The sequence below is a fragment of the Leucoraja erinacea genome, chromosome 10, assembly GCF_028641065.1.
Source record: "Leucoraja erinacea ecotype New England chromosome 10, Leri_hhj_1, whole genome shotgun sequence".
Classification (NCBI taxonomy): Eukaryota; Metazoa; Chordata; class Chondrichthyes; order Rajiformes; family Rajidae; genus Leucoraja; species Leucoraja erinaceus.
In genome coordinates this window covers 41,342,133-41,354,387 of record NC_073386.1, presented here as the reverse complement: position 1 = coordinate 41,354,387, position 12,255 = coordinate 41,342,133, and the positions used below count along the sequence as shown (strand labels likewise).

Sequence of the window (12,255 nt, the reverse complement as noted above, 5' to 3'; positions counted from 1 at the left end):
ATTTACAGAGATTGGTATAATAGCAAGAAGCATTTAAAGCCTAGCCTGTGCATGCATTAAGGCTGGAGGCTATTTTTAGCAGGTGGTAACCCATCCATAAATGGTGGCATGCACTTCAGCCAATACCCTCCCCCAGTCTTATTTTGCAAAGCCAGGATATGCTCACTGCTGCTGTCTTTTGCTATATTTAGCTGGGAGACTTAATTCCATGCATGTTTGTTCATTAGTGCTTACTCCACGAAATCTAGCATGACAAGCAAAGAATATTTATTAGGATCAAGGTAGCCTTAGGAGAAGCGGCACCCCACTTTTAACAGGCCTTAGTTTGGAAGGAATTACATATTACTATGCATGCCAGTAAGTGATGTACACTATAGCTTCATTACTCTGGAATTTTCATTGTGGTTCCCGTATGGCAAAGGAAATGCTTTGAGATAAAATCAAAATTGTACAAAATACCAGTTGTAAACCCAAAGCTTGATAATTCTAATAAAATCCCTTTACTCTTGCAACCAAATCCTTTCACAATAAAAATTACCAACCTCTTGTTGCATCTGCGCTCTGGCTTTCAACGAAGTACAAGTATCACCATTAAAAAAAAAAAAAGTGCCCTTTTGCTTCATGCAACAAAATGGATGACCTCGTTTTTTAAGCTCAGCAATACTTTCCCTATACAAACTCCATATCCTGAGGAAGGGTCTTGACCTGAAACGTCACCCGAAACGTCCTGCTGAGTCACTCCAGCATTTTGTGTCTAACTTTGGTGTAAATCCAGCATCTGCAGTTCCTTCGTACATATTTCTCCAGAGATGCCGCCTGACCCCTGGGTTACTCCAGTATTTTGTGTCTTTTTTAGAATTAGCGATTTTTGGTCCAAATGTGACCACAAATACATAAGAGTCCCAAAATATCAGGCACTTAACAAATTAAGATTACAAATTGCCTCACTATGGGGTGTCAATTTAATGTTACTTTTTCAAAAAACTCTTAATAGTAAAATACCCGAAAGATAAGTGAATATATATCCTTATGTCTGGTTATCAAATTTTAGTAGGATAACTGGGAACATTCTTGCAACTCATAATTTTTGAAAAGACTTGCTATGAGACTGGTATAGGCCCCATCATGTGTTATGTGTTAATATGCTTAATTAATCAAATCTTTCATACATATTATAACACCATTAAGAATGGAATTCATACTTTACTCAGTTAATCACTTTCCAGTAGATATTTGAGACGTGCGATATTAAAAAATGATAAAGAAAATCATTGTCTGACGCCAATATAGTCAAATTTAGAATAAAATTAAGGAAATCCTGGTGGATGACGTTTATTTCAATTAGATTTTAAAGAATGTAAGCTTCCGTTGAAAAATAATAAATTGAAAACAATCAAACTCTGTCTGCTTAACTACAATTTGTGGGCCACAGATGTGAACACTTTCCAGATGACCCTATCATCAACTCAGATTACAATTGCATCTTCATTCATAAATATACCCAATCACTGAAGCTGGGATAAAAATAACAGGTTTTCGTTTTATTTTCAGTTCAATCAGAGCCGGTTTATAGTGGTGAGCCAAATCTACTTGGAGTTAAAGCAGTTTGCAAGCCAATATAGGAAATCTAAAAGGAGCAGGAATTTGAATTTAATTTGGTTTCTAAATGATTTGCAGCTGAATGTTGCAGTGCTATTTAGCCTATTTCATTGTTTCAACGTCATGGAATTTATGCCAAAGTTTACAGTTTGTACTTTTAGCAGATCATGCACCAGGCTAAAGAGGAAAAAAAGTGAAAATGTGGTTTACTCACTTGGTTTGGTGTCAGGACTCGGTGATCGAGTCATTTTCTGTACCTTACGCACAGGTTTAATGGTTTTCTTCTCTCTGGCTTTTTCACATGCAGCTTCCTTCGTCTTACTACTGTCTGTCGACAATGGAAAGTAAAATTAATTCCCTCCTGTTTATGACTATATGTGACAAATTACTTTCAATTGGTTACAATTTAGTTCAAGTAATCTACAGTATTGGGAAGCAATCAAACTACACAGAATTTTAATAGAATGGATTCTTTCAAAGTATTTTTTGCAGTCAAGATTAGCTGACATTGCACCGTTAAACATGCTAGTATAATGGACCAATAACAGGAATGTCATTTTCTATTTTTTAAAAACACACATTTCCTTGGGAGTCAAAGAGGGCACCAAATGCAGAAGTTGCAGAAGGTGAACGCAAATCTTTGCCTCACTTGCCTGTTTAGATCCCTCAATGGTGGTGAGAGAGGTGCAGGGAAAAGTGTCACATCTCCTACAGTTACAGGGGAGAATGCCATCCTTTAGTTTTCTGCAAGGACCACTTCCTCCATAACTCCCTGGCTCGCTCATCTCTACACATTAACCCATCTCCCAGTTCCATGACAAATCTGTAAACATCATTTTCTTCACTAATCACACTTGTCTCATCCTGAATGGAAATCTTTTTTCCTCATCTCTTCCAGATCATTACATCAATTAAATTAAGGTTTTCTGGCCCTTCCACCAAGATAAATCTATTGTATTTGTTAATGCTTCTGTAAATTATTTGCCAACCTATAGCTACACTAAATTGTCCAAATGTTGTTCTTTAAGGCGATGGTACAGACTCACTTTTGTTATAATAATGCAGCAGCATCCACATGCTAGATCACTGATCAAGAGTCATAGGTTTTAATCTCATCATACTTAACAAAAAATATTAATTCAAGTAGTTACAGAAGAATCTGGAATACAACAGTCACATGTCTTTGATCACCGAGAAACCAACAGACCAAGACCCAATATAGTTCACTAACGTATGTCAGGCATTGAAATTTGCTTCCCTTCTCCAGGCTGGACGAGACCATAAAACATAGGAACAGAATTAAGTCATTCAGGCCATCGAATCAACTCAACCACTTAATCATGACTGCTCCATTCTCTCTCTCAATCCCATTCTCTTGCCTTCAACCCATAAGAAATAAATTAATGTGAATCAAAGTGGGGCACAAGGACGAGAGGGCGCGGGGGGGGGGGGGGTTATTTGTAGGTTAGTTGCCTACAAATTGGAGAATATGAATATGCCGAATGAGATGCGCTATTACTCCGGTTTGCATGTGGTCTCACTCTGGCAATGGAGGTGGCTAGGACAGAAAGTTCAGAATGGGAAGGGGAGTTAAAATGGGAGATCCAGCTGGCCTTGGTGACCAAGGGAAATTGTTCAGCGAAATGGTCACCTTGTCTACACTTGCTTTTCCTGAATGTAAAAGAGGCCACATCGGGAACACCAAATTCAGTACGAGGTTAGAGGAGATGCACGTGAACCTCCAGTGGAAAGTACCTGGGGAGGGGGAAATCTGGGTGGGATGGGATGAGGGAAACACAGGGTTGCAGAGGGAGAAGTCTCTGTGGAAGGCAGAATGGGGCAAGGATGAAAGATGTAACTGGTGGTGGGATCACTTTGAAGGTGGCGGAAATATTGAAAAATTATACGTGGATATGAAGCCTAAAGGGGTGAAAAGCAAGGACCTGAGGAAATCTATCCTTGTTCCATCTGGGGAAGGGGCGAGAACAGAACTACAGGACTTTAAGGAGACGCGAGTGAGGAACCCATCTATGACAGCAGGGGAGAAACCATAAAAAAGGACGCTCTAGAATGGAAAGTTTCATCTTGGGAGCAAATGCGGCGGAAACTGAGAAATTAAGACTAGGGGATTTCATTAACTTTACAGCTACCTTCCACCCTGTCTTCAAATTCAGACTCTCTCTGACACCTCTCTCCCCTTTCTTGATCTTAGTCTCATCACTGATGTCTACTACAAACCCACCAACTGCCAGTTATCTTGACGACACTTCGTCCCACCTGCAAAGACGATATCCCCTTCTCTCAATGGATCCCTCACCCACATCTCCTGCATGTCCTGTAACTCTGCTCTTGCTCCCACTCCCCCCAGACAGAACAAGTTCACCTGGTCCTTACCTTCACCACTCCAGCTTATGTATCCAAAATATAATTCTCTGACATTTCCACCACTTTCAACGTGATCCAACCAATAGTCACACCTTCCCATCCCCACTCTTTCCGCCTTCCGCAGAGACCACTTCCTCAGCAACTCCTTGGTTCACTCATCCCTTCCCACGCAAACTACCTCCACCCCAGGCACTTTCCCCTGCAACTGCAGCAGATGCAACACCTGTCCTTATATCTCCGCCCTCTCATCCATCCAGGTGAGGCGAGGTTCACATGCACCTCCTCTTACCTCATCCATGCATTCGATGATCCTGATGTGGCCTCTTCTACATAGGTGAGACCTATAGAAAATCTAAAATTCTATCTACAATATTGTTTATGCTGGAGTTAATTGGTTTGATTTTTCCTTGGAGAAAGACTTCCTTCTGTTCACTATATATTTCTTTTCAAAGCCGAGATACAGAATCATGATCTTAAGAATGGTGGGACAAAATGAAGAGGAAGTACAATGTCCTCCTGATGTAATTTTCCAGAGAAAGTTTCTTACCTGCCAACTGGAGTGTGAACTCCCGGTACAGATCCTTACTCATATTGTGTATTTCGTCTTCACACCATACTTTGCCATCAGGAGTCCGAATTTTTGTTTCTGTGGGATTGAAACCTGTAATGAAAGTAAAGGTAACGATGCTTTAACTTCCTGTAAAAATAAAATTCATTCATAAACCAGGCCCAAAAAACCTTGAAAAGCAATAAAAAAAAGAGACATAAATATTCAGTTGAATATTCATAATTGGGAAAAATATGAAAAGGTGAAGAGGAGGAGGGCTGGACAGAAAGGAGAACTATGATTGAAAGTAAATCCAAATGAAAATAATGGTGCTGAATCATTTGAGCATAGTGAAGGCATATAATCATAAATTACATGGAGAGATGCAAATAGACAAATAGGAACAGAGAAGAAGAAACAAAAATAGGAAGCCTCGGCCAGTCAAGCAGCATCTCTACAAAAATAAACCATTTATTGTTTCTAATGAAGGATCCCTTATTTCTCTTTCTACAGATGGTGCTTGACTGGTTGAGTTCTTCCAGCATTTTCTGTTTAAGTTCCATATTCTAGCAACTGCAGTTTTATTTATTTTCCAGAAATAAAACAATGCTGGAGCTGTGAGATCCAGAACAAAGTAGTTGATGGAAATATGAAATAAAATGCTGGAATTAGTTCAGGTGGCAGCTGTGAAGAGAGAAAACTGAGTTAATGTGACATGTTAATGACAGTTCAAATAAAACAAATCAAAAAAAAGTTATGATAAATGTTTTAGACTACTTATATTTCTCCTGTTAAAATCATGGAATCGTAACTCATACCTGCAATTCTCTGGTTTACTCAGATAATATCAGGACCACTCTATTATTGTATTTTAAAAATTAGAATATTTCTGTTAATGAAATAGGATCATATTTAGTCTTTAGCACTAAAATGCTGAAGCTACCTAGGTAACTAAATGTGGCACAAAGAAAACCACCAGCAAGTTGTGTCAGGTTTACAAAAAGTGGCACCTCAGATTCTGAGGAAAGCATTAATTTGATTTCAAGGTCCACTGTTGCAGAGTGACTATGCCTCATTCCTTTTCAGTCGCCTGAAAAACTGGCACTGGTACAAATTCACATTGGTACACCAATTTCACAAATATTGCACTATGATTATAGAATGCAAGTTGGTACACATTGTTGCAGTAAATAAATCCCCAAGGGAATATTCTATTGCTGTACTGAGAGGATGTCACGTAATTTACTGTTTGCCAAGCTGTGGCTCAGTGGTTAATGACAAAAAAGTTTCAGTCCCACTCACACGTGATGGCCATTTAGCCCATCTAGTCATGTTGATTCTCAGAAAGCACCCATCAGTTTCATTCCTCTGCTTATTTCATCAGAACCTAGTTACTTACAAAACCCTTTAACTCACTATATTTTTCAGTTACAGCGGTTAATTAATACTAACATGCATAGCTTTGTGATATTGGAGAAAACTGATGGACTCATGGAAAACTCACATGGCCACAGGGAAAACATGCAAGTTTCATGCAAAGAGCACTCAAGGTCAACACTGAACACACTTTGTTGCAGCTGGGAGCCAATAGTATTACATGTTGCATAAATGTGTCATCAATTTTCAGCTGATTAACTATCGAAGCACAAATGCGAGTTCCCTGTTAAAGGCACCATTTAAAAAAAAATAGGATATCTGCTGCTCTTTCGTGGTCTAAAATATCCCACGACTCCAAGAACAAGAGGTCCTCTCCTGTCCTAGACAATATTTATAGCTTAAACATCTTTAAATTGCCCATTCAAAATCATGCTGCTGTTTGAGAGACATCACTATACACAATTTGGTTGCCACTTTCCTCACATTACAATTACTTTACAAGTACATGTCGGCAAGATCTTGGAAACCAAGCTGCCGTCTTCACTTGTAATTGCAAGATTTACTTGTATCCTACCACAACAATAAATCAGAAAAGGAAATGGAAAGAAACATAAAACTGTCTTTATGGCATTTGTACCTTTATAGGATGGAGCTGGTGGTGCTATAGCAACCTTTCTCACTTTGGCTGTTGGAACTGCAGTACCTCCACCAAGCGCAGCAGGAAATTCGTGGAAGTTTAGATGCCGGTCCTTCTCGATAGATTCTTCTGAATGCCCCCGTTGCTTCCTAATCCGCTCCTTCAGTTTCTCAAGTTTGTCATCATGTTGCTTCCTGCGCATAATCTCTAGTCTCTGCATCATTGATTCAGATGTGGAACTCGGGGAGGACAGCTGAGACTGCTCTGAAGGTCGTTCATTCTTTGCATTCACATCATAGCTCACTGCCTTAGTGTGGAAGCCTTTGATGCCATCACCCATCTGTCCCAGTGCATCGTGGCTCAGAGTTTTATAAAGTGCAGAGTTGTGCAAGGCATCAAGTGCTAACTGGTCATTGAGAAATTTCACCACAGTATCATCTACCACAGATGATCGTGTGCTATCATTATCCAAACAGTGGTAACTCCGGTTGTCTCGCCCATATATCATCTGGTGAGTTTCACTCTCCGTCTCATGGGCTTCACTCGAGGTCAAATTGGAAAGGAGGCGCTGTGCTTCCAGCTGGCTAGCAGTCAGATAGGGTGGGATACTGCCATCCAATTCCCTGGAACAAATGACCATTATTGATATTTCACAGTACTTTTAACATTAAGTACAAAAAAGATTACATAAATCACCTTTGAGGAGCAATAATACTTAGCAAGAAAACTAGCATTTGACCACACAATTATGAACATATTGTTAAGAACACTTTGAGATGTTCCGAAAACATGAAAAAGTCCTCAATATTTTTTTTGTACAGTAGCTCCTTTCTGACAATGACAAAAGTTGCAGAATGCAACAATATTAACACATTAGTCCCAAACCTCAGATAGACATTGCATAAACATGAAACTTCAGCTTTCAGCATTGGGGAATTCAAGGCTAAGGAAACATGCTAATTCATACTCACATAGGAGACATCCATTATGTTCATTCCCTAATTTGAATGCATGCTCTCCAATAATGTCTATTTCCAAACTTTTTTTTTTTAATGCAGTTAAGAGATATTGCTTCTGCCACTGTTACATGAAGGGAAACGCACTACAAAAATAAAATATTTTCTTCCATCCTCACCCTTAGTTCACCCTTACCAGATCCCCTTGCTTGCACAGCACTAATAATGATCCAAGCTTCTATATTCATTCCAAGCAACTTTAGAATCCTTTTGTAGGTATTGATCAAGATTATTTTTCTCATCCTCAAAAATCTTGCTAATCTGGGATTCCTACACTAGATACAGGATTTGATTCAAAGATTAAGGTTTTTAAATACATGATGCCAGTTTATAAGATTATTGATCAATGACCCACAAAGTAGTCAGCCTAAACATTACCAGTTTATATTTAACATTATTCAATCATCCATAACTTTGAACCACTACAACTCCAGATGTAATCAGATGAAGTAGGGTTAAGGAGTCCAGGATAATTGGAGATGAGCTCAGTTCTCTTTTTCATGATCCCAATAAGTCATTCTAGTCTGAAGAAGGGTTTTGGCCCGAAACGTTGCCTATTTCCTTCGCTCCATAGATGCTGCTGCACCCGCTGAGTTTCTCCAGCTTTTTTGTGTAACCAGTCATTCTATTATCCATACTTAGAACTAAAATGTATGTTAATTCATTATAGACTATCTATCAATGGTAGTATTTACATTGCAATGCCCTTGTTATCAGAGAGAGCAAAGGCCATGTAACAAGTTTGCACAGTTCATATTATAATTATAGAAGTGAAAGTAAGTACATACTTTTCAACATATCTATATGAAGCCAAAGGGTCCCTGAATTCTACTTGATTGCTCTTCTTAATATTGCTTTCCAAGGTTGTAGATCTCAAGGGGCTCCGAGACATTTTGTCCTTTCGCAATTTATTGCGACTATTGGACTTGCCAGCTGAAGTACTCCCCACAGAGTCTTCCACGTACCTTCCATCTGAAAGGGATTTAAAAAAAGAGGCTTAGACAAAAAGCATGCATTTTTCCCCTCACATAGCCAAAATTGGACACAGTCGGCATTAGAGTTTTTATTTAACTGCAACTCCATCAAATGCAAGTGAAAGGAATCACAAAGTTGTCTTTGGAGTTTGAGATGCTTGGGAGAATTTTGCTATACGCAAATCGAACCCATGGCTGTTGCAGCTAATTGCTTCTGAACCTCAAACATTAAAGCAAAACCCAAGAAATTCCATGTGGAAGATCATTGAAAACTTGCAGATCGGGAGCTAATTTAATTTAAGAGGTTTTTGGACGAAATTAGTCTGTTCTAGCAGACTTTTAGCAACCTCCATCACCATGCCATAGATGAACAGTAAATAGCAATAGCATAATTATCAACAGGTATTTCACACTAGTATACTGGACACCACAAACTAACTACATGTGCTATGCAACTCAGTGAATCTCGTGTTCTTAGAGCTGGGTCAAAGATTTTAGATGGAATCTTGTCCGTATGCCTTATACAAATTGCCCCATGACTGCATGTGGTTTCTTCCGTCTGCTTGTGCTACTTTTGCATAATGTTTACTTAAGCTTGAAAGAAACACAACTAACACAAAAGTAAATGGTAGCATGATTTCAATAGACTCAGACCTCACAATAATATTAGCCAAAAAAATTCAAATAAACTTTCAAGCCTAGCTCAAACACTGCAAAGGCAATTTGGAAATAGATCATTATAAAATGTGAAAGTCATGGGGAGTATCACAGTAGGGAGTGGGGCTAGGGTCGGGCAGAGATCCACAACTTGAGGTTTAATCGCTTCCAATGTTTCCTTAATTCTTCTAGAATACAGCCAAATATTGCTACATACAGTACCCCCAATTCATAAATACTCAAATAATTTGGAACACTCAGGGCATTGGTGATGCCAGACCAGCTGAATTTTTGGACTTTTGGAACATTATTCCTACTAATTGCTCACCAAATTGACTTTATTTAAATGGACCTAATACATTTATAATATATAAATTATTATAAATTTTCCATGAACTTAGTCAGATTGTAGCATGGATGGGACCCAAGGGCCAAAGCGTTGGAAGGGAGTACAGGAATCAACACATGATATGCTAGATGCTGAACCATCGGGATTTCCAAGCAGTCAGGAAGATAATTATTGGTGTTTTACTATAACTGGTGAAAGAATACTGTTCTATCTCAAGGTCCGTGCCATGGATGCATTTTCACAGAAGCTATTAAAAAATGTTTTCACGTGATAAATGGTTACCATTACTCCATGTTCAAGTAATGATTTTGCTTTCTGCACTTCCCATCCACTTACCCTTCCTACTGACTTTTCTGGTAGCACTGCCCAAGGACTTCTTGGTGTCCATTACAGTATCCAAGACAGCAGTACTGGTAGGAACAGCTTCCAATCTGTTCTCTATGTGTCGTAACTTCAGATAAAAAATAAATAGTTGAAGGTAATAACACGATTATTGCAAAAACATGCTTAAACTCTTCATTGTTCTACATCTGATATATGCAGAAATCAGAAGAACATTATTAAAGATCAACATTTAACGCTGCGTAGATGAAGAAATATTTACAGAGAGATCAAGGTACCTTGCAGTCCTGCCATCAAAATAGAATATGACCATAGAAATCCTGAATGATTAAAGCAGCACAGGGTACAATTTGGAGCAGAGGGCTAAAATACGTTACAAATGATAAGGGGACCGATAACATAGAAACATAGAAAATAGATGCAGGAGGAGGCCATTCGACCCTTCGAGCCAGCACCGCCATTCATTGTGATCATGGCTGATCGTCCCCTATCAATAACCCGTGCCTGCCTTCTCCCCATATCCCTTGACTCCACTAGCCCCTAGAGCTCTATCTAACTCTCTCTTAAATCCATCCAGTGACTTGGCCTCCACTGCCCTCTGTGGCCAGTAAATGAGAGGAGCACAAGAAATCTGGAACGGAAACTGAAAGCTAGACATATAGATATGACCACTGGAAACAAAAAGTGAATAGGATTAGAGAGTTCTGTACCAGGAGGAAGAGAATGAAATGTGTAGGCCAGCATAACGATGGGAAACTATGAAGCATGAATAAACCAAAACACTAACTCAGTCACTAATTCACAAATTATTGCATAAAGAGCATTCATAAACAACTTTTTGATTATAACACAGAACATGAGCAAATCTATATTTACAAGAGCATATACCACCTCTACCCTGCAGAACACCTGCCCTATTTCAGGACACCATGAATAATCACAAGTAAAGAGCATTGGGATACTTACAGCAGCTTTAGTATGGTGGACTGTATCCCATGCTGAGGCCACATCTGAAACACAATAACCAAATTGCATCTTCAAACTTTCCCCAAATTCTAATTAAACATTAGGTGCAATAAACATTAGGTGCAAAGTTAGGTCCTCACTCTTACCTATTTTAATTTAGACAATTTTGATGTATTTGTAATTATTAAAAAGCCAATACTAAAGGGGCCTCCTCCTGGAGTTTCATTCGTAAACACAATTTAGTAGAATTGTTAGTAAGTTAAATCAGTGAGTGCAGGATTTGCCGTAATCAGATATCCTTTTCATAATATACCAGGACATCAACAGTTTTCTTTGCGACAACTACCAGTAGGATAATTACTTTATCCGGAGTTCAAACCCAAGTGAAAATTAGAAGTCTGTCGATGCTGGAACACAAAAAGAAATGCTAGAAACCCTCAGCAGATTTATCTGCAGAGAGAATTAACATTTCCAATTGAAGTCCTTTGTCAGATCTAGGAAAGAGAAAAGTGTTTTTAAAGGTACAGAGAGGGTGCAAAAGGAATGAATATGGGGAAATTGTTGATAGGACACAGGCAGTGTTGTCATGGTGATAAGCTGTTAGAAGTCACTTGGCAGATAGGTTTAGCAGGACAGTTTTATAAAAATCAAAGAAACGTAAAAGTTATGAAATGCAGACGTGTAAAACCAAGCAAGCAGTTCTAATGGACAGTAAAATAGTCAATATTTCAAATGGATGACCACCATCAGAATTGGTCAATTTGGATATAGAGCAAATGAATGACCTGTAAGTGGTAAGATCAATACAGGAAACTATAAATATCAGGAGAAGGATGAAGATATTGCTCAAGCTTATATTCGGCAGGAGTCAACAGCTAGGTAAGAATGAGAGAGTGTGATAGAGATTAAGAGTAGTTTATGCATATGCAATATTAATTCAGTTTTTCTCTCTCCACCATCAATGCCTGAAATGTTGGGCATTTACAACCGCTCTGACCCATATGCCATGGCTTTTTTTCCCACCACACCATCTCTTGCGCTATCTCACTGCCATAATTAATTTCCAATTATTTTAATAACAACCCCACAGCTACCCACAACTACATCTCTCTCTTTCCCAGTAAAGCCCCTGTCCCACTTTCCCGAGTTACTCACAAACTCTCCCGGGTTTTCCCCTTGATTCAAACTCAGAGATGCCAGCCGTAGGTACTCAGGGCTATTTTTTTTTACTCATGGACATTTTTCAACATGCTGAAAAAACGTCCCGACTTACCTGATGCCCCAAGTATCTACAGCTGGCATTACGAGCTGCTACAAAATATCTACGGACTCTTACGGCCTCGCTACGGACATTCTCCGAGTTTGAAACAAAGGGAAAACTCAGGAGAATTTGTGAGCAACTTGGG

General features: G+C 39.0%; 1 protein-coding gene across 1 annotated transcript in view; it reads right to left on the bottom strand.

Moving 5' to 3' along the window:
* LOC129701069 (centrosome-associated protein 350-like) overlaps nucleotides 1-12,255 on the bottom strand; it is a 112,172-nt gene that overhangs the window by 81,176 nt on the left and 18,741 nt on the right. Inside the window, 6 exon segments of the mRNA XM_055642022.1 lie at nucleotides 1,814-1,927; nucleotides 4,532-4,645; nucleotides 6,546-7,168; nucleotides 8,350-8,533; nucleotides 9,878-9,992; nucleotides 10,850-10,893. Coding sequence (XP_055497997.1) covers nucleotides 1,814-1,927; nucleotides 4,532-4,645; nucleotides 6,546-7,168; nucleotides 8,350-8,533; nucleotides 9,878-9,992; nucleotides 10,850-10,893 — 1,194 coding nt within the window.